Here is a 24414-nt window from a genome sequence, read left to right on the forward strand (position 1 = left end):
CTTACATACATAACACGACGGATCGTATTGCTAAAATCTTACGTAGGTACCATGTACGAACTGTTTTTGGAACATCAATTAAGATTAGGCAACTCCTGCGACCAACTAAGGATAGTTTGCCTAAATTACAACAACCTGGTATCTACAGAGTTTCCTGTACTTGTGGCAAGGTTTATATTGGGCAGACTTCGAGAACGGTGTGTACTCGCATCAAAGAACATACCAGATGTATCAGACTCAACCAACCTGATAAATCAGCTGTTGCTGATCATGCCTTAACACCTGGTCATGATGTCTTGTTCCAAGAAGTGGATGTTCTTGCCCTTATAAAGCAATATCACCCAAGAATTATCAGGAAGGCGGTTGAAATACGTAAACACCCAGATAATTTCAACCGCGATATAGGTTACAACCCCAGTGAATCATGGCTACCTATAATCAGAACCATTAGAGAGTAATGCTTTGCTGTTACTATTCATTGTCTCTAGCATTGGGCTAAAATGGCGTCCCCTTTACATCTTTGGGCACCATTTGAAGCTTCCTTGTTGCTTTCTCCTAGCAACCATCAATATGTCGTTTCTTTTCACTTTTGTCTCCTGATGAAGAAAGGCAAGGTTCCTTTTGAAACGTTGAGTATGTTTACAATTATTTACATGGCATAAGCCCAAAAAATATAACTCATGAATAGTTACATGGGCCGAGAACGTCTAAATGATAATAAACTAGTATAATTTTTTCCTCACCTCCTGTTTCACCTCTTTTAATTTATCCATCCTCGACAAGGTATTCACATTCCAAGTTCAAATTTTAATGATAGCCTTCCATGCTTTGCAACAAGAATTTTGGTTTATGACAATCTGAGAGGTTTTGTTGCCCATAATGTTTCCTCTGCTGCTGGATCTTAGGGTCCAAAGCCTGTGATCATTAGTCACATTTCCATATCGCCATCTGTCTGTGGTTGCTTTCTTGGGAAGTGTTTGTGATAGTACATATATCATACCCTTGCACTATATGTAGAAGTGAGAGATATTATTGTCAGTATTCAATTTTTTATTATTATTATTATTATTATTATCATTATTATTATTATTATTATTATTATTATTATTATTATTATTATTATTATTATTATTATTATTATTATTATTATTGTCAGCATTTCATTTGTATATTTTGTCATTAATATTTGTAAGCTGGGAGGTCTCCATATATGTAGCATGAGTAATTTGTCTTGACCATCCGGCCGGGAAAACATTGCTATATTGGAACTTGGAAACTTTGCACGAGTCATGTATATATCCCAGTCAGATGAGATGAGCTTGTTGTTGTACTAGAAAAGTTCTATGACTCATGTGCAACACCCCCGAGTTTGTTATTTTCTTGGGACTAAGAAGAAGTTCATGGCATGGTCTTGACTCATGATTGGCTGGCCAGGATCAATCTAGGTGTATCATGTGAGAGGAAGGGGAATGCTGATGTGTATAAATGTTGATCATACGGCAGGAAACAACACTGTACAGGGATGAAGGAGTGCGAACACATACGGGAGTGAAACTGGATATATGGTACTGGAGTGACACTGCTGCACTATACTGGACTGGACTTCAAACGTTTGTGGAACGTAGTCTTGTTTGTGGAACATAGTATTTTTATGTTTGTGAGAAGTGACTGACATACAACTTAGTATTGTGTCATTTTGTGGTGGCCTGGTATTACATGTTGCTGAAAGCTGGGAGGTGCTATATCTCAGACTTTCCATAATTTATACTCAGGAACGACAAGCGTGTGTTGCTCAAATGTATATATCTTTACAACAAGTGTTAAAGTCTGTGAACACAGTATTACGAGGTACAGTATCTGTGTGGTTTTATAAGTGCTGATTTTGAGAATCGGCAAGTCGTGTTGATACAGAGACAGTGAAGGGTTCTTATATACATATATGTACATTGTTCAACGAACTAACTACAAATGGTGGCTTAGTTCTCGCTTTCGTTTTCCCACTGTTTCCATTGTTGTTGTTGTAAATATGGAGTCTTCCAGCAATCTTTTGTTTGTGTATTATAAGTGTATTTTGGTGTGTTGATGATGTGCTCATGCATGGATTTTATTGAGAATATAGTTAGATATTTTATAATCAGTGGAGTTATTGATGAACCTAGGTGCAGTTCCTACATATTTAGTCGTTATCAGAAGGTTAGGTAAGGCCTGTAGCAGATGTACCAGTACGCAGCATTAGACTCGCCCTGGGATATAAAGAATTATCATGCTCTATCTAAATTCGAGGGATCCATTCTGGTGAACTCTGGCGCCCATACTACGGACATTTTGATTAATTTATGTTTATTAATTTTATTACGTTTTTGAGTAATTTTATTTATATAATTTTCTGTATGATATTTTATTATTATTTATTAGTATTCACAAAGAGTTACAAGTTCATGCAGTGGCTTCCCCTTGCTTTCTGGTTTTTTGTATCAGGCACCCCTAACAAGGGGAACAGACACTAATGAGATTTCCGTAGCATTTCCTTTACAGAGCGCCCATTTCCTCCTGCACGAGCTCATCCGCCTGAAATCGTTGGCTCCTTGGGGAGTCGGGTTATCTCCTGCCACCCAAAACTTGGTATTAGCAATTTTTAAATTTTGGTTATCAAACCAGTTAACCCTTTCCCTCTCTCATTCCAGACTTGGGACTGGACAGTGGTGGAGTTAATATCTTTTATATGAATGATTAATATTTGATCCAGCTTTTGATTTTCCTTCCTGGAATGGCTGTAAACTGTGTATGTTTGTGATTTTAGGGTACCAAGCTATGGATCATTATGGAGTACCTGGGTGGGGGCTCAGCCCTGGATCTCATGAAGGCTGGCAGTTTTGAAGAGATGCACATAGCCATAATTTTGCGTGAGGTGCTTAAAGGGCTGGATTACCTTCATAGCGAACGGAAGCTGCATAGGGATATCAAGGGTAATAAACCTAATGTAACATTTTTTCTTTTATGTAACTAGTATGAACGTTTACATGATACTTGTGTTACTTATTATTTGATGTGTCATTTAACTTATTTTTCATCTCTGGTGGTAAAGGTCCCTCATGTTTTGAATGATTCAAGATCCTTGAAACATTGAAAATCATTGTTAAACAGTTACAGACATTAACTTTGGTCATCATAATCAGAAAGGCATACTATGCACAGATCAGCTTTCATTGTATATTTCTTGCCGATAAACAATAAATGAATAAAACTAAGTGGCCTACAAATGGATGGTCACAATAGTGAATATTTTAGGATGTTTAAAGGCCAATAAAAAATGACTGTAGTTTTTGTTCACTTTTATTGTAAAGCTGTAGGCCTATTTGAACTACTGTTGATATCTTCATACATAACATACTTAATGAACACCAAAATCTAAGTTAATTTTACTAATTTCTAGGTAAATATTTATTATTAACCTTGTAGAAATTTGTACCTGTTTAGATAGGAGGAATCTTAAGAATATATTATTACAACATGGTATTATTATCAATACTTTTTATCAATTACTGCTGGTAGCATTGACCCATTTATTATTCAAACATTCAAGAAATATTCTTAATATTGAAACAGTTGTACTAAACATATTGTAATTTATTCTATGGTCCATAAGACATGTAAAATTAGAGATGTTTTTTGACTTTAAAATAGATTGAAATTCCATTTACGTGCAACATATGGACATACAGGAATGAGCGCAACAAAGGTTTGAAGTATTCAGCAATACTTTTGTTACACTGAATTAAATCTCTGCCTCAGGGTATTCTACTATAGTACAATTTCTGGTACTTACTTATTGTATGGCTTTTAGTGCCGGGAGTGTCCGAGGACACGTTCAGCTTGCCAGGTGCAGGCCTTTCTGTTTGTCGCCTACAGGCGACCTATGTAATTGGGTGTGGGATGATAATGAGGCAGGGGGAGGGTGAAACCTGATATCAACAGATACCCTACTCCTGTGGAATAAGACCTAGGTTGCTCAGGGCCTGATTTCCCCATCTGACGGATGAGTTACCAACACTAGCGTCATATAATCTTGCTCCATATGATCACTGTGGAGAGGTTTGGAATTGAATATAGGCTTTTGGAATGCAATCTGATGATTAGGAATTGTACACCTACCCTGCCTACCAACATCTTGATGGTGAAAATGTTTTTCCACCAACATGACTTGGACAGGTTAACCACAGTGTCATACCATTAGAGACCTTAACGATCATGCCCAGCAAGCTGGAATACAATTTACAGTAAATGAAACAAAGTCATCTCCATTACAGCTTTTAGGAAGGGACTTTATGGAAGTAGGTCTTTCACCATTGAATATTTAATTTCCACAACCACATTGTGCTTGAAATGAACTTTCAATATATTAGGTTGTATTCAGTACATATAGTATATATTGAAGAGATGTTAAGTACAGAACAGGAATGGTCAACTGGGCCTAAGTGGAATCTGAACCAACAACATTCCAATTTTGTGTCTGATGCTCTTACCAATATGTACTATACACTGATGAACCATCATATTACGACCACCTAACCCTGGAATATTTATTGCACTTGGAATGCGGAGAAATACACGTGGGACGCTGGCAGCATGGTGTATATATAGGGAAGATCTACAGGCTTGCTGTTAGTTGTGCTTCAAACGTCAAAATGGGAAAAGTGGGCAATCTCTTTGAATTTGATAGAGGTCAAATTGTTACAGTATGGCACGTTGGAACATTTAGAAGTAGCATTTCTGAAACAGTGCAGCTTGTTGCCTACTCTTGTGTTACTGTTGTGAGCACGTATAGAGAGTGGTGCAACGATGGGCAAACGATGACACGTCATCCAGCTCTGAGACAACAGAGGCTCATTGATGCCAGAGGCCAGCAAAGGCCGTCTTGTATTTTTCGGAGCAACTGTAGGCCCACAGTTCAAAACATCAGCAATAAGTACAACAGTAGTGACCAAGGCAACGTTTCACAACACATGGTTTATCGAACACTGTTGTGCATGGGACGTGGAGTTGGAAGATACAGTCGTACCCCAATTATGACTGCTTTCCACCGATGGCAGTGCATAAGGTGGGCACAGGATCGTGGACACTGGACTGTGGATGATTAGAAAAAGGTGGCTTGGTCTGCTGAATCAAAATTCCTGGTTCACCACATCGACAGCTGAGCGCATGTACACTGATTACCATCGGAGGCTATAGTAACTGGCTGCTCTGTCGGGAGGCGACAGGCCATTGGAGGAGGTGTGATGGTCTGGGTGATGTTTTTATGGGACGAGCTCATTATTCCAGTATACCAATCTCTGACAGCTGTCTGGTATCTGGGCATTATTGGGAACCAAGTTTGTCCCTTTATGTCAATGGTGCACTCTGCCAGGATTGTGAAGAACTGGTTCGAGAAACAAATAGCCCGGATATGAGCCCAAATGAACATTTTTGGTTTATCTTGTAGAAGCAGGTTCGTGGTTCATCACCACCACCACCCCACACTGTACACCAACTGGAAGACCTGCTATCACACTAGTGGTATGAGATACCCCGGGATACCTTCAACCTCCCTGATGAATCTTGTCCTAATGAGTGGTCTAGGTTTTGCAGGCTAGAGGAAGTCCTACACTGTGTTAAGTAGGTGGACATAATGCAATGGCTCATTGGTGTATGTACTGGAAATGATCTAATACATTGGAGGTTTATTTTGAGTGCAATGCTGTTGTGAAAATTAGTCTTTCATTGAATTGGCCCTCAAGGGGTGACTTATGTGCACTCTATGGTTGTAATGGCAGTCGTGCCAGGTGCCAGACCTGTAGCTTAGGTCCTTTCCAACAGAACACATATGACCTAAGCCACCACATAGCTCAAAGAGCATCCAACGTAAAATGGGAAGGTTGTAGGTTCAGATCCCACTGGTGTCCAGTTAGTTATTTTTGTTCTGTACTTAATATCTCTTCAGTAGCCCGCCTGGTGGCCATAATCGTTAAGGCATTGAAGTCTAAACAGTCTGACTCCGAGGTTATCCGGTTCGAGTCCCGTTGGTCGAAAAATTTTCAACCTAAGTCTGTTGACCATTAAGGTAGGGGAGGTGGTGGTATACAATGTCTAATCACTACATTTCATACCAAAAGCCTGGATTAAATTCCAAACCTCTGTGTGGTGCTCGTATGGAGTGAGGGCATATGACACTGTTGATGGTGATTTGTCCGTTAAGCTTTGAGCAGACCCCTTGGTGCTATTCGACAGAAGTAGGCTACATGCCAGCACTGGATTTCACCCTCTCCCTTCCTAGTACCATATGTCACGTCATCCATTTCATCTCATTAACTCCTCTGATGAGGTTGACGTCAGGAAAGGCATCCGGCCATAAAAACCCGTCACGACAGATTCATCTCACCTCTCCTCATACCCGACTCTGTAGAGAAACGGGACAAGGGTTGGACAAACAACACTTAATATCTCTTTGGTATGTACTATATGTACTGTATACGATGTAATTCATTGAAAGTTTATTTTGGCACTTCCACAATTAATAACCTCAACATTAAGATGGATGGAGTTGTTACCTGTATGCTCAGCCACCTTTGTCCCCCAGAAAACTTAGCTGTTCTCATTTTTTTGTTGGCTGAGTGGACCCTGGGGCACTGTCTCCTGAATTGAAAATCTTGTTTCTAAATTTCTCAACTTCATCTCAGGGAACAGAAATCACATTCTTCTGGTTGAAACAAGTGCTGGCTAGGCAGTCTTTTATGGCACCGATTTAAAATTGTGTTAAATAACCCCATCATTCTTAGAGATTGTGGGTCATTTTATATCCTCAGAAAGCAGAACAGTTACCATATCATCAGTTTAAAATTTTCCTCATGAGATTTGTTGGTATATTAGAGGGGTGTGTGTGTGTGTGTGTGTGTGTGTGTGTGAGTGAGAGAGAGAGAGAGAGAGATATATCACTATTAAATGTAGAAGAATGAATGCAGTGCAGACTACTACTTCTTCTGCTGCTGCTTCTTCTTGTGCCGAATCCACTTTGTGTATATTCACAATTATTCGACAGTTCAAAGGTATATGCCATTATCATGACTTTTCTGGGAATTTTCGTTTGTTAGTTTTCCCTTTGTTTTTGACACCTCTGTACACATGCTGTTTAAAATGGTTGCCATTGCACCTTGTGCTCTTCTTGTGGAGATGTTTCTAGGTACCTGATCTCCATCTTCATTTAATGCTGAAGACCCAGCTACAACCCTTCATTGTCCACGGAAGATATTTAATTGCCCTCCAGCGTGCCAGTAAGGCAAAGCCATACGAGATAGGAAGCTCCTTATCCACCACTTGAAGACGTGCTCTCTATGGGTTCCTCTGAGAGTCATTCAGTGCCTTATTTAGAAAGCGGTTATCTGCTCAGCATGGTCCTTCGGCAAAGTTGCCAATGATATGAGAAAACAAAGATTTGTAGAAGTTGAAAAACAGATTTTATTTTAAAATTGTATTTGGCAGATATGAACATAGTTTAGTTTAGAATCATTTACTTGACCTCCATCTCAGGTTTACCAAATCTATAGGTATTATGGGTTGCTACGTGCAATAGTAGTGGTAATATATAAAGTCATTTCTATACTGGCCATAAAGGTCCTGCGAGGGGAGGAATGTAAAGGCTTTCACTCTCCATAACCTTCTCACTTGGTGGGGTAGACTGGAATTAACCTGGTATTCATTTTTTGTGTAGACTTAGTGTTCCTCAGCACCATATGCACTTCCAAAAGTGGAATTTCATTTCTTAAATGTTTTGAATTTCTGATGGGGAATCGAATCCTTGTCCTTCCGGGTGAACAGAGCATGAGTGTTAATACGGTATACCATATACTAATGATTATATTGACATCCATTGCAAAGGGAAAGAATCACACCTTTCTTTTCCAAGGTGGTACAGCCTTGTCCTCACAGAACAACAATGGTTAAAAAAAAAAAAAAATCTGTCTTATACCATTATTTGTGTGATATTGTCTTTGGAAAACAAGATGCATAAGATACAAACTTAAAAAAAAAAAAAAAGAAAAAAAGAAAACCAAGGTGCCATTTGAAAACTAGTCAAAGTTGATATATTTAGTAAGTATCATGACTCATATTGATTATGCTAAAATTTTCATGTTGGCTTATCGTTATATTTCAGCTGCCAATGTCTTGCTGAGTGAGATGGGTGATGTGAAATTAGCTGACTTTGGTGTGGCTGGGCAACTAACAAACACAACCAGCAAACGAAATACTTTTGTTGGTACCCCTTTTTGGATGGCTCCAGAAGTCATTAAACAGTCTGCATATGATTCCAAGGTAATAAGTTTATTAAGGTGAAGATAATAGGTCTAGGATTACTTCTCAGCATATAAGAGCTTGTGCACCAGGTGTCCAGTATATCAGTACACTTCAGTTATTGATAGTTTAGTCTGTTTGCTATTAAATTACTTTGCTAAACAATGAAAATATTTATTGGCCGTTGAAGGTATCAGTTTTCATTGGAAGGTGACACCAGTTGGAACTGCATCATTGATCAGTTAATATTGTTGCAACTGACTACTGCTGCTACTACTGCTACCGTACTATTACTACTACTACTACTACTACTACTACTACTACTACTTTTTTTCATTCCTCCCCTGAAGGAGGAGGCAGGCCACCTAGCAGGGAACATCTACTCTCTGGCCAAGAGAGTTGTGGGGGTTAAAAGTGATGTGCTAGATATGAAAGGGTAAATAGAGGTGATAGGAATGGGAGATATGATTGTGGGCGTCTTGGCTTGTGAGTCTTGGTATACATGTTGTTCTGGATAATAGGTGTTTTTTTTTTTTTTATATATATATCACTGAATTCATTTTGTTGTCTTCAACCATTTTGAAGATTTTGTTTGATTACACATATACACAAAAATATAACAGTACAATAATACAGGCTTATTTCTTTAACTGCATAAACAAAGACACTTTGCAATTTTCTACACTAGTATAAATGAGAGGTTTTAAATAAATAGGTCTAATAAGTTTACTGCCACATACAAGTATGAAATTATTTTAATCGATTATGAAAGGAATGAAGTCCGCTATGTGAAAAGAATTAAATAAAAATAAAATTGATTCAAACCAGTTATAAATAACACAATTTGGAGAGGGTAGTGCTATTTCGTGGTCAATGGTGTGGTGGTCAGTGTGGTGTCTTAGGGACCGTAATATTGAAGACTAAGAGGGGCCTATGAGATGGACTAGGCAGCTAATGGTGTGTGGAGAGAGTGCGTAGGGTCCCCAATCACAGTCTTCTCTATGGGAGTGGCCAGTCTGTGGGTTGGATGAGGATGTGGTAAAAGTGGAGCGAGGATAAGGTATGTCGAGGGGTCTTATAGGGTAGCGACCAAAGTGGGGACGTGACAGGGTTGTTGGGGGTCAGGTCTTTATCGAGGAATCTTTGGAACAGGAGGGAGATATGTGTGTCTAGTTTGGGAAAGGGGAATATGTTGTGGAGGTCTTCAGTATGATAGATAGGTGGGAGATGGAGAGCAATCCACACCAGGCGATGTTCCATACATAGAAGAGGTTGGTAGAGGGTGGGATGGGAATGGGCGACGGCTGCCCAGGCAGGGTGACCATAGGTGATGGCGGGTCTGATAAAGGTTTTATAGGTAAGTAGGAGGAGTTTGGTGTTGAGACCCCAGTGTCTTGGTAGATCTTTCATCCGGCAGCAGCTCTTCAACAAGGTAATGGCCATTTAACATCTTTATTTCTCGCTAGCTCAGCAGTCTAAACCGCGGGGAAGGTCCAAAACCTTTACTATGTAACCTATCTTGAAACATGTAATTTGCCGTCACTTTTGTAAAACTTCACATATCTTTAACTGTAAAACGGGGACAGAGAGTGCTTTACCCTCTTGAGCTCCCCTTCATTTTTGGTTTGAGGTGACTACGTTTTGTAACTGTTTCTTCTCTTCTGTAATGTCTTAAAGTTTTCTCATACGAGTCACCTCCATAGTTTGGGAATAGCCCCTGTTTCTTCGGCCTAGTGCCCCTTAGGTTTAAAAAGGTTTCATGTAGGAGTGCAAGCAACGCTGATGAGCCCAACCTAGCACATGGAGGCGAAACGCTGGCAACCAGGAATGAGTTAGGTGGAAAATTTATAATGTCCAATAATGGACCATTTATATTGGTATTATAAATTTACTCATTCAGGACAAATATTTCAGATTCCCTATGGGAATCAAAATCTATATCATCTGAAATATCACTCGTACCATAGTCGGTACGGTAAAACTGAATAAAACATAAATTATTGGAAATTGTATTCTCTATAACTTTGTTTATGTAGTACTTTTCGATAGGACCAATAACATAGGTAATTAAAAATTCAGTTTTAGGTGCCTTCCCCAAACTACTATTTTATCCAGGGTGGATAAAATTATTTATAGCCTAGACTGTACTTTTTTATTCCCTGACTCTACATACCAATTTCCATTAAATTCTGATTACCCATTTGCTCGTGGCTTGGTGCTGATATGGACTTAGCAACAAAAAAAAAAATTCATGAATATCTCTGTTATCTCAGCTGGTATGATAAAAATGTATAAGAAAAAAATGATCGGAAATATAATTCTATATAACTTCAGTTATGTAGTATTTATCGATAGGACCACTAATAACGAATATTTGTGAATTAAATTTTAGGCCTTCTCCTTAACTACCATTTCACTCAGTATGATAAAATTATTTATAGCCTAGGTTGTAGAGGTTCATTTGCTGACTTTACATACCAATTTTCATTAAGTTCTCTTCAGCCATTTTCTCGTGATGCATGTTCATACGTACATACAGACAGAAATGATGGAAAATTAAAAAGTGCATTTCCTCTTATTTTATGTATATATAGATTTCTAATTTCTGTAACATGCTATAATTGATCCTCAGCAGCGTAGCTCTTCTGCTGAACAAATGAAATTGGGGCCTCCAACAACTCCATACGGCATAAGTGAAGGAAAACAAACGATTAAAAAAAACTGATGACGACGACAAAAAGTTCCTTGAAATAAAGAGAGTAACATTACAATTACGGTACTTGTCGAAAGTACTGTTAAGGATAAAAGCGATTACCAATTTTTGGTAAGCCTCTTTCCATATATGAAGAAGGTTCCTGACAATCAAACTGACTGTGAGAAATAAGCTCCAGCACATTTTTAAAGAAAGGGATGAATTATGTCAAACTTCTCTGCACATGCCGTCTCTGTATAAATACACACAATCCCTGTCATCCTGAACCATCAAACCATAACCAGAAACAAGCCCTTCCAATGACATGCTTCAAGTGGAATCCGGCGCTATAGATGTGAGGTAACTTTTCAGGTGCGTCGTAACAAACACATTGTTAAAGTGATGTATTGTGGAGTTACAACCAACATTTCTTGAGGATTATAAAATATAAAATAAAAGGAAAATTATTGAAAATTACATGACATTTTTAAAATTTTAAAATTTGCTTTACATCACACTGCACGGATAGGTCTTATGGTAACGATGGGATAGGAAAGTGCTAGGAGTGCGAAGGAACTGGCCGTGGTCTTAAGTACCGCCCCAGCATTTGCCTGGTGTGAAAATGGGAAACCATGAAAAACCACCTTCAGGGCTGCCGACAGTGGGATTGGAACAACATGTAGAGACTGTTGAAATTAGAAATAAAGGTTTTATATTTCTGTTTAACTCTTGTTGCGTTAATCTTACTGATGGATGTGTACCTTCCTCATTTTTGTATGTTGCACTGATATCTTAAATTACATACTTAATTCGACCTTTGATTCTTTTAAAAATTCAAAGCTTTTAAAAACGTATCCATATCGCTTACTATTGATTCTCAGTTAAATTATTTCAAAGGCATTATTGTCTCCCTGAAGTGTGGCACTTTGGCTTTTCTTAGTCTATTGCATTCAGAATGTACAGTAGTTTCTGGATGTTTTTGATGTATCCGATAATAATCAAAGAACTTCTGATGGCCTTTGTTCAAATCATCGAACAGATGATGGAATCTCCCATTGGCTTCCTTTTAGCTAGTGTCCAAGGCGTAGCCAAGGGGAGATTGCTGGGGGTTAGACCCCCCCCCCCCACCTCTTGAATGTTTTACAAAAGAAATTAAACGGAAACTAACAATAAACAAGTGAAAGACGACTCAGAGTGTTGGCTCTTTTGAACATTCACAGAGCCATAATTGCAAAACCAACAGATTGCTTGAATCTATTTTGTAAGAGACCTCAAAAGTTGCATTTTTAGATTTTAATCTGAACATACCATTCGCTGTAAAACTGTTGACCTTGATCTTATTGTTCTTGTTCTGTATTTTAAAGTAAGATTTTGTAGTGTACTACAATCCTAATATCAACATAATTACTTGTACGAGTGTCCTTATAAAGGCACTCATGCATGTGCATACCACACACTCACAAGCACCTTCATAACGTTCTGTCATCATTTTGTAATTATAACACCCCCATTGTTCGATCCTGGCTATGCTTCTGGCTAGTGTTAACACCGATGTCTCCTTTTGTGATTTTTTTTCTCGTTCGCTTCATCATCATCATCATCATCATCATCATCATTTTCCCATTTCCAGCTGACACCGGATGGGGCAAATATGATTCCTCTCCGCTTTGTTCTGTCATTCCACCATTCTTCTTCCGATACGATTTTCCAATCCATGTTTCGTTTTTTAATGCTACTCTTCACCAAGTCCATCCACCACATTCTTGGTCTTCCTCGTCCTCTCTTCCCTGTCATCCATCCTTCCAGTGCTTATCTTGGTGGTCATACTTCATTCGTCCGTTTGACATGTCCAAACCATTTCAATCTGTTTTGCTCCAGATTGTCCTTTAATTTCTGTACTCCCAGTTCATTCCATATATCTTTATTTCTTACTCTGTCTCTCCTCGTTCTGGGTACCATACTTCTCAGGAATTTCATTTCAGCTGCTTGTACTTAGTTCTCATCCCTCTGAGTCATTGTCCAAGTTTCTGCTGCATATGGCATTATAGAAACATAATAAGCTTCATACATAACTTCTTTAGCCTTCATTGGTATATCCTTGTTCCATACTAGTCCTCTCACCTGTTGATAGAAAGCACTCCCCAGTTGTATTTTTGTTAATTTCCAAATCTGATCTTCTATCTTCAGACAGTACACTTCCCAAGTATTTGTGAAGTGTTTTACTACTTCCAATTTCTTATCTCCCACTTTGATAATTCCTCTTCCTTCTTTCTCGCCTCTACACATCACCACTGTTTTACTCTTCTCCACATTTATCTTCAATCCCCATATTTCAATTTTTTTATGAATTGCATCTAACTCCTCTTGAACCTCCACTTCATCCTCACCCCAAATCACATCATCATCTGCAAACAACATCACCTTCATCTCCTTCCTACTACAATATTTCATTGCTGCCTTCATGATGTCATCCATCAACATTAAGAACAGTAAGGGTGATAACACACACTTCATCAAGTAGTAAATCTCCAGAAAGTAAACTAAAGCCTTATCATCCATCTCACAGACTCCTTACCGATCTTAATAACTTGAAAACGCCTACTACAGAAAATCGCACAAACCTGTACGGAGTACAGACACCAACTGACAGCAGCGCGAAGTCGCCTGTAGTAGCCTCATCTCATAATCGCGCACAGTCACTTCCAGTGGGCGAGCAGCCTAAGACCTGTCTTTGCGGTGCAACATAAAATAAATAGCACGATCAGCCAGGGATCTTCATCTTCTTTTTGTGTCATGTATATTGAATGATGGCGATCATCATGGCAGTCTTTGCTTTCATGGTTGCTATGCAGAAAATTGGAACTGTATTCATGCTTTCGTTGTCCAGGAAGTTCTTCTTCGGCCAGGTCTGCCTCGGCCATTTATCTTGCCATTGGGAAATGGATTTCATGTGCTAAAAACTTGATAATATTTTATTTTTCATATAGTACAAAAATATATTTATAAAAATGAAAAAATGTATAAAATTTCAAAAATATTTTGTTTCAGTATTGCAAAGTTGTAAACACTTGCATTAAAAAAAAATCACTCACCAATCATATTGAAGCAGTGGTGGATTAAAAGAGCTCACGATTGCAATGAAGTATGAAAACTTTTTTCAAGTTCTCCAAACTGATGTCGGTTGTCTCAGAACAATGCAGGACTGTTCAACTTCTCAAGAAGAAGTCGTGAATATTTCATCATCAATTTCACCAATGTCTTCTTGCCCTTCCAAAACTTTGGCTGTACCTTAAGGCCATGACCACTTCCTTTCCACTCATAGCTCTTTCCTATCCCATCATCGCCGTAAGAAGCTATCCATGTCAGTGCTATGTAAAGCAGATTGTATAAAAAAAAATTAAAAAAAAAACAAGAAGAAAACCTTTGGCAATCTTACACAGTATGGAATTCATAATTTTTTTCAAACACACTTTTAAATTTCTGTTTAATAGCTTCCACTTTAGGACCTCTGAGTGAATTAATTTTTCCTCGGTGTCATGCACCTCATTAATTGTGTCCGTTAACAAATTGGTTGATGTTTAAATTTTTGTATGCAAGAAAACAAAAACTCAAATTTCTAGACAAGATAATTAATTTTTTTTAATGTACTGACTTTTAAGTTCTGAGAAATTTCTATTGATGAAGCGTCATTCTTATATAGTTCATCTGTCACGCATTTAAAATTCCCAAAATTGTTTGCATAATACACTACTGCTTCTAACCACATCCCCAATTGAGTAATAGTGGGTCGAGGTGGAAATGCAAGATCTGGATTTTTTGCTCTGAACAAATCCGTTCTTGTTGGCACTTTTAGGAAAACTTTTTTAAAATTTGAAATTGATCTGTCAGCTTTAGGTATGGTCGTATTCTTGTAGACGACTGTTTCCTCAGGGATCCAATTGGGAAATTATATTTGTTCCCAGATTGTGTAATAGGGAGCAAATTAATTAGGTATTCTTGGCAGAAAAGGACACTGGGGTGGTTTCCCTTTGCCTTCTCCCAAATGCTTATTCAGCTGTCTAGAGGAAGCCCTACATGATCTAACACCCAGGTATGAGCATTTGATTTTAAAGGGAGACTATAATACAGACTTCACAAACAAATCTACCGAAATAAAACGATTGACTGAGATGTTTTCATCCATTAATTTGACAATACTACCCCTTAACCCTACACACCGTGTTGCCAACTCACGTACGCTCCTCGATCTAATAATTACTAATAATACCAACCTAATCCTAACTCATGGACAAACGTCCGTTCCCGACATGACATGGTTTACGCTGCATATTCCTTGAAGTGCCCTCAATTAAAGCCGAAATTAATTACATATAGAGATTTTAAACACTTTAATGAAGATGCATTTTTTGAAGATGCTCTTAACACACCATGGCACAATATTCAGTTCATAAATGACATTGACGGAAAAGTAAATCATTTTAACAAACTACTTCTCTGTATGACAGACATACACCACTACGCACTGTTAGGGTAAAGAGACCTTCAAACCCATGGCTATCCCAAGAAATACGCGACCAGATGAAAATAAGAGACGCAACCTATAATTATTACGTGAAATATCCTACATCTGACAATTTTGGAAAGTATAAAAAACTCCGAAACAGAACAACACAGTTAATTAGAAATGCTAAAATACGTCACTCTTATGATATTTTGAACACTCAAAATTCTAGTCAGATTTGGAAATCTCTTCGTGAAATGGGATTATGCAAAAACAAGACAAATGACAACAACTGTAATGTACCACTAGCTGACCTAAACTCATACTTTAGCTCACGATCCTCTCATATTGACGATCAGACCAAAGCAGCAGTAATTAACAGAATATCCTCAAAAACAAGGCATAATGGCGAGCAGTTCTACTTTTCTCATGTGACCCCCAGTGACGTTAGGGAAGTCTTCAGTGAAATAAAGTCAGGGTCCACTGACCATGATGGAATCAACCTGTCTCTTTTAAAAAGAATCATAGACGTCATACTTCCAACGGTCACGCATATCATTAAGAACTCACTCATGACTGGAGTATTTCCTTCGAATTGGAAACATGCAATCATCCGGCCTTTCCCTAAAAACAACCACCTCAACAGTCCCGAAGATTATCGTCCTGTAAGTATCCTTCTTATATTAGGAAAATTGTTGGAGAAAATAGTACATAAACAAATGACTGAATATCTTATTCAGTACAACTTACTTGACAAATATCAATCGGGATTCAGACAAAACCACAGTACTGTCACTGCATTAGTTAAAGTGACAAATGACATGCAACTAGCGATAGATAAAGGACAAATGACTATACTTGTTCTCTTGGACTTAAGCAAAGCCTTCGATTGTATAGATAGAGACATATTACTCGCTAAACTTACGGCGCTGAAATTTTCTTACAGCACTTTAACCTGGGTACACTCCTATCTTAGTGATCATCAGCAACGCGTATCAGTGGGAAATGATACATCTTCGTGGCAAACCACTAAGATGGGCGTGGCTCAGGGAGGAGTATTGTCACCACTTTTGTTCTCATTGTACATGAACGACTTATCTGAGACGCTGACCAATTGTAAATATCACATGTATGCAGATGATATTCAGTTATATATTCACACAAAGCCTAATGACTTAAACAATTCAATCACTAAGTTAAACGAAGACCTAGCAAATATTAATGACTGGACTAGCAGACATGGCCTGAAAGTGAACCCATCAAAATCACAGGCCATCATAATTGGCACGTATAAATTTCATGCTAAAATACAAAACACTTCTATACCCAGTGTTATGCTCAGTGGAATACCAGTAACATTTAGCGATCATGTAAAGAACCTTGGAGTAGTATTCGATAATTATTTAAGTTGGTCGGAACATGTCACAAAAATTTGTCAAAGAGTATTCTACTCATTACATTCTGCAAAAAGGATGAGGGACTTCCTTCCAAGAAACACAAGAAAATTATTAGTACAGAGTCTAATATTTGCAATATTTGACTACGGAGATGTAGTTTATAATAGTATGAGCAAAACACTTTCATGTCGACTACAGCGAGCCTACAATGCTTGTGCTTGATTCGTATTAAATATCCCAATCCAAACTAATATTAGCCCTTTCCTCTCTCAGCTGTCGTGGCTAAGATTGACTGAACGACGTAAATACCACGCTGTTTCCCTTCTCCACAGTATTCTGCAAACAAACAAACCAGACTATCTTAGAACAGACTTTAAATACCTCTCCCCTTCCGATAGAGCTCCCTCAAGGTCATCCACACGTTCCCTCTTGTCCATTCCCATTCACCACAGTAACTCGTACAACAACTCATTCATACCTGCTACCATACGTTCCTGGAACTCAATCCCAGCTGAAATTAGAGGCATACGCAGTCCGAAGTTATTTAAAAGGAAATGTTTAATGTGGTACACAAATATGTAAAAAGGAGATTTCACCAATGTAAAAATTTAATAATTAGCTCTTAATTATCAATAAGGATACAAAATTATAGGGGTTAAGTAAATTAATTTTAGTAATTTTTAGAAATATATGTAAAAATGATTGTATGTACATTATTCTGTAAATTGTATAAAGCTGTTGTATAATATGGTTTGGCATAATAGCAGGCTTCATAGCCTGAGCCACGCCATATAAGAAAGGCAATAAACTAAACTAAACTGCCTTTAACCTGGAGGTCAAACACCGTTTGCTGTGACTATTAATCAGCCTGTTAATCCACACATTTTCCATAATCATCCAAAATTCAAATTTTATTTATACTATTCCATGCTCTTGCATGCTTTTCTGATTATGACCTCCCTCTAATTTGTCATCCCCATGGAGCTATTGAAGAACTATTTAAATTGTTTAATATTTCACCTTGGAGGTCACCACCATCAAATCTTGCATGGATTAAATCCATGAGAATAGTTTACTGTAGGTTTCTTTTGCTGTCAGCATTATAGCATTGTCAGCTTAGCCAAACCCATGTCGGATATTGTAAGATCATTTCAGTTAATTATCCAGTCCGTTGCCTTTCAGCTACACTGATGTGAGGACCTTCCCTCTGCAGTAAGTTCTCATTATTAATGTTGGTATTTAAGGTCTTGCATATAACAAAATGAAATGGCATATAGTTTTTAGTGGCAGGAGTATCAGAGGGCAAGTTCAGCTCACCAGGTGCAGGTCTTTCTATTTGACGCCTGTAGGCGACCTGCGCGTCGTGGGTCTGACATAGTGATGGCTGGTTATAAATAACCTGCGTGTCTTGAATTACTGTAAATTACCTTTTCATGTGCATTATGAAACTTTTTCTTGCATAAAACAATTCTGGAAATAAAAGTGATTTTGGGAACATTGTTGGTAGCCTGATGAGGATGTTTTCTCTATATGTACATTTTTCTAATGTCAGCATTCATTTTTTTTTACTTACAGGCAGATATCTGGTCACTTGGAATTACAGCCATTGAACTAGCTAAAGGAGAGCCTCCCAACTCAGAACTGCATCCTATGAGGGTGTTGTTTCTCATCCCAAAGAATAATCCACCTCAGCTGACAGGCAACTACACCAAGCAATTCAAGGAGTTTGTTGAAGCTTGCTTGAATAAGGACCCAGAAAATGTAAGAATTTTTATTTTTCCTGCATTATTTGTATATTCTTATTAGAATTGGGTTGCCCAGGCGAGTTGGCTGTGCGCGTAGAGGCGCGCGGCTGTGAACTTGCATCCGGGAGATAGTAGGTTCGAATCCCACTATCGGCAGCCCTGAAAATGGTTTTCCGTGGTTTCCCATTTTCACACCAGGCAAATGCTGGGGCTGTACCTTAATTAAGGCCACGGCCGCTTCCTTCCAACTCCTAGGCGTTTCCTATCCCATCGTCGCCATAAGACCTATCTGTGTCGGTGCGATGTAAAACCCCTAGCAAAAAAAAAAAAAAAAAAATGGGTTGCTTACCTTTCAAAATGGAAGAATTTATGACTGTTGATAACAGAAACCTAAAGGAAGGAGGGGGGACATTCACTTTCCATTTTGCTCCCCTTTAATGAAATTAATTTGTTCATTTGTATGTTACAAGTTAAAATGGGAAAGGGTCCACATATTCAGTACACTTAAATTGGTTGGTTGAGTCATCAGTCCATAGACTGGTTTGATGCAGCTGTCCATGCCACCCTATCCTGTGCTAACCTTTTAATTTCTACGTAACTATTGCATCCTACATCTGCTCTAATCTGTTTGTCATATTCATACCTTGGTCTACCCCTACCGTTCTTGCCACCTACACTTCCTTCAAAAACCAACTGAACAAGTCCTGGGTGTCTTAAGATGTGTCCTATCATTCTATCTCTTCTTCTCATCAAATTTAGCCAAATCGATCTCCTCTCACCAATTCGATTCAGTATCTCCTCATTTGTGATTCGATCTATCCATCTCACCTTCAGCATTCTTCTGTAACACCACATTTCAAAAGCTTCTATTCTCTTTCTTTCTGAGCTAGTTATCGTCCATGTTTCACTTCCATACAATGCCACGCTCCACACAAAAGTCTTCAAAAACATCTAATTCCGATATCAATGTTCGAAGTGAGCAAATTTCTTTTCTTAAGAAAGCTCTTCCTTGCTTGTGCTAGTCTGCATTTTATGTCCTCCCTACTTCTGCCATCGTTAGTTATTTTACTACCCAAGTAACAATATTCATCTACTTCCTTTAAGACTTTGTTTCCTAATCTAATATTTCCTACATCACCTACCTTCGTTCGACTGCACTCCATTACTTTTGTTTTGGACTTATTTATTTTCATCTTGTACTCCTTACCTAAGACTTCATCCATACCATTCAGCAACTTCTCGAGATCTTCTGTAGTCTCAGATAAAATAACAATATCATCGGCAAATCTTAAGGTTTTGATTTCCTCTCCTTGGACTGTGATTCCCTTTCCAAATTTCTCTTTGATTTCCTTTACTGCCTGTTCTATGTAAACATTGAAAAGGAGAGGGGACAAACTGCAGCCTTGCCTTACTCCTTTCTGGATTGCTGCTTCTTTTTCAAAGCCCTCGATTCTTATCACTGCAGACTGATTTTTATACAGGTTGTAGGTAATTCTTCGTTCTCGGTATCTGATCCCTATCATCTTCAGAATCATAAATAGCCTGGTCCATTCAACATTATCGAATGCCTTTTCTAGATCTACGAATGCCATGTACGTGGGCTTGTCCTTCTTGATTCGATCCTCTAAGATCAGACGTAAAGTCAGGATTGCTTCACGTGTTCCTACATTTCTTCTGAAGCCAAACTGATCTTCCCCCAACTCAGCTGCAACTTGTTTTTCCATTCTTCTGTAAATAATACGTGTTAAAATTTTGCAGGCATGAGATACTAAACTAATGGTGCGGTAGTTTTCACACCTATCAGCGCCGGCTTTCTTGGGAATAGGTATAACAACATTCTGCCGAAAATCGGATGGGACTTCTCCTGCACACTAAATGAAATAACCTTGCCATGCTGGTTTCTCCTAAGGCAGTCAGTAATTCAGAGGGAATATCATCAATTCCAGGTGCCTTGTTCCTATTTAGGTCACTCACAGCTCTGTCAAACTCTGACCTCAAAATTGGGTCTCCCATTTCATCAGCATCAATAGCCTCTTCATGTTCCAGAACCAAATTATCTATATCGTTACCTTGATACAACTGTTGGATATGCTCCTGCCATCTTTCTGTTTTGTCTTCTTTCCCTAGAAGTGGCTTTCCATCTGAGCTCTTAATATTCATGCACCTAGATTTCCTTTCTCCAAAGGTTTCCTTGATTTTCCTGTTTGCAGCATCTACCTTTCCCAGGACCATACAGCCTTCGGCATCCTTGCACTTCTCCTTCAGCCATTCTTCCTTAGCTACCTTGCACTTTCTATCCACTTCATTCTTTAATCGCCTGTATTCTTTTCTGCCCTCTTCATTTCTAGCATTCTTCTATTTTCGTCATTCATCAATCAGTTCTAGTATCTCCTGAGTTATCCACTGATTCTTAGTTGATCTTTTCTTCCTTCCTAACATTTCTTCAGCAGCCCTACTGACTTCATTTTTCATGACTCTCCACTCTTCCTTTACTGTGTTTCCTTCGGCCTTTTCATTTAGTCCATGTGCAACATGTTCCTTGAAACAATCCCTCACACTCCTTTCTTTCAACTTGTTTAGATCCCATTCTTTCCTTTCTTCAATTTCTTCAACTTCAGATGGCATTTCATGACCAACAAGTTGTGGTCAGAGTCCACGTCTGCTCCTGGGAAAGTTTTGCAATCCAACACCTGGTTTCTGAATCTCTGCCTAATCATAATTAAGTCTATTTGATACCTTCTAGTGTCTCCAGGTCTTGTCCACGTATACAGCCGTCGTTTGTGGTGATTGAACCAAGTATTGGTGAGGACTAAATTATGATCAGTGCAGAATTCAACCAGCCGACTTCCTCTTTCGTTCCTTTGTCCCAATCCAAATTCTCCTACTGTGCTACCTTCTCTTCCTTGGCCTACCACTGCATTCCAGTCTCCCATCACAATTAGATTCTCGTCACCTTTGACATATTGTATTAAATCTTCTATCTCCTCATATATTCTTTCAATTTCTTCATCATCTGCTGAACTAGTAGGCATATAGACCTGCACTATTGTGGTGTGCATTGGTTTAGTGTCTATCTTGGCGACAATAATTCTTTCACTATGCAGGTCGTAGTAGCTTATCCGCTGCCCTATTTTCTTATTCATTATTAAACCAACTCCTGCATTTCCCCTGTTTGATTTCGTGTTGATAATTCGGTAGTCGCCTGACCAAAAATCCTGTTCTTCCTGCCAACGTACTTCACTTATACCAACTACATCTAACTTTAGCATATCCATCTCCCTTTTCAGATTCTCTAACCTACCACAACGATTCAAACTTCTAATATTCCACGCTCCGACTCGCAGAGTGTCAGTATCCATCTTCCTGATGATCGCCCCCTCTCGTGTAGTCCCCACCCGGTGATCCGAATGGGGGACTAGTTTACCTCTGGAATATTTAACCCGGGAGGAAGCCATCATCAGTACATCCTTCATACAGAGAGAGCTGCATGTCCTCGGGAGGTAGTTACGGCTGTAGTTTCCCGTTGCTTTCAGCCGTGTAGCAGTATCAACACAGCTAAGCCATGTTGAGTGTTATTACAAGGCCGTATCAGTCAATCATCTAGACTGGCGCCCTTGCAACTACCGAAAGGCTGCTACCCCCCTTTCGATGAACCATTCGTTAGTCTGGTCTCTCAACAGATACCCATCCGATATGGTTGCACCTGCGGCTCGGCTATCTGAATCATTGGGACACGCAAGCCTCCCCACCGCGGCAAGGTCACATGGTTCGCAGAGGAGGACACTTAAATTATGTAACTGTGTTTTATTCATTAATGGGACTAGTTTCTACCTACATTGAGGTCATCCTCAGCCCTAACATGACACCATGATTAGAACGATATCAAAAGTGTCAGAAGCACACATTAGAATGTAAGGTTGGAACCTGTATATGTCCTGAGTTTTATGTTGTCACAGAAGTTGAAAGCAATAGATCATATCCATATATACATTGGATTCTCATAATTAAACCTCTGATTTTTAGGTGCTCAAATTTGTATTATAGGTGCCTAAAATAGGCTCTCAAATATGTAAAAGTAGGTTCTAAAAATATGTTTTAGGCAGCTTCAATTTTACGTATTCTAATAAGCAATTATCAATTGAAATACCATATTTATTTTTCTAAATTGATAATAACTCTAAACGCATACAAGTAATAAGGCAATAACATGTTAATACAATATATCATATACACAATGGTTCACCACATTTTTGAGTTTTTATCTCTAAATAATTAAACGTTGAATTACAAGCACGTTACTGCCCATAATTTGATGCACAGTATATCACTAGCACTTTCTCTAGATTTTCTGTTGTGAAACGACACCGTTTGTCTGATGACACTAGCTTGTGGGCTGAGAAAGTACGCTCTACGTCAACAGAGGTTACAGGGCTGTATTTGAATTTTGGTACAAGACGATGGGAGATGTCACATTCAACGTTAGTTTTGCCAATCAAAACATCAGCCACAGCACGAAGAATTGACAGTCCTTGGTTCTTCTGTAGTACTTTGTTAAGCTTGTCCCGAATTCTATCCCTAGCGGGACCTGGAGCTAAGCTGATATTTTCTTTCACCTCTTCTAACAAATCCAATTGTTCGTAAACAGGTTTCCCGGATGACTTGAGTGCAGAAATAACAGGAACCAAAAAAGTATAATGGGACCTGATATAGGCAATTTCTTGAGAAATGGTTATATCCTTTAGAACATTTTTGGCCGAAGTGATGCACATGGCATCTTCATTTAGAGTGAGAACAAAACTTCTGATTGCATCAAAATAATCACTGTAGTACACAATGGTCTGAAGCCAAGTCCCCCAGTGTGTAAGGATGGATTCTGGTGACAGTAGAAGATCAAGTAATTCATTGCGGAACAGCTGGATTCGTGTGGGAGCCTTTACAAAATTTTCTTGGTGGAAGAGATCATCTTGTTGACTCAAGGATATTCGGCACATATCTGCTCAGCCACGTGATTCATAGCATGAGTAAGACAAGTGACGTGAATCAAAGCAGGGTAGAATACTTTCAGCAACTTAACAGCAGCAATTATGTAGGCGGCTGCATCAGTAAATATAAGAAGCACCTTATTTTCATCCATGCTATTGGGGAAAAGCACCTTGAGACCTTTATTTACAAACTGAGTAATTGTCTCCTGATTGGTTTTAGTTAACTGTCTGCTGCAGATCAAATATGGCGAACATGGCGTGTTGGGATCTAATTTTCCAACTATTAAGTGGGCACTATAACGACCTAGTGTCAGTAGTCTCATCGACAGAGTTCCAGATGTATGAGTCTCCTATATCTTCCCTTATCCTCCTGACTGTGTCTTCGTAAAGAGTGTCCAGGTAGTTTTTTCTTAAAGTTGATTCGGATGGAATGTTCGGATGACAATATTTTGTAAAAAAAAAAAAAAAAAAAAAAACGTTTGAAGGAAGGATTTTCAAGCGAGTTGAAGGGAATATTTGCCGACACAAGAGTTCTGCATAAGTCCGCATGGAATTCGTCTTTGCTTCCCTTATTTAGTGATTCCGTTGTTAATAATCTTTGTTTAAGATTTGATTTTCTTTGGAGATTCTCCTAATGTTTAATCCCCTGGACATGTTGACTAAGATGCAATCGCCTTTCACCGAACACCTAGAAACAACGACAACTATAAATAGTTGCAAATATTGTGTAATCCGTGCAAGTATATAGGTCAGATGAAAATATGCACAGAAGACT

At 38.6% G+C, this 24414-nt stretch overlaps 1 protein-coding gene across 1 annotated transcript in view; it reads left to right on the forward strand.

Annotated features, from left to right (window-relative positions):
• GckIII (Germinal centre kinase III) overlaps positions 1-24414 on the forward strand; it is a 488327-nt gene that overhangs the window by 404289 nt on the left and 59624 nt on the right. The window contains exons 3-5 of the mRNA XM_067151485.2: positions 2801-2966; positions 8186-8343; positions 18488-18673. Coding sequence (XP_067007586.1) covers positions 2801-2966; positions 8186-8343; positions 18488-18673 — 510 coding nt within the window. The remainder of the gene's footprint in view (positions 1-2800; positions 2967-8185; positions 8344-18487; positions 18674-24414) is intronic.

This window comes from Anabrus simplex, chromosome 7, assembly GCF_040414725.1.
Source record: "Anabrus simplex isolate iqAnaSimp1 chromosome 7, ASM4041472v1, whole genome shotgun sequence".
NCBI lineage: Eukaryota > Metazoa > Arthropoda > Insecta > Orthoptera > Tettigoniidae > Anabrus > Anabrus simplex.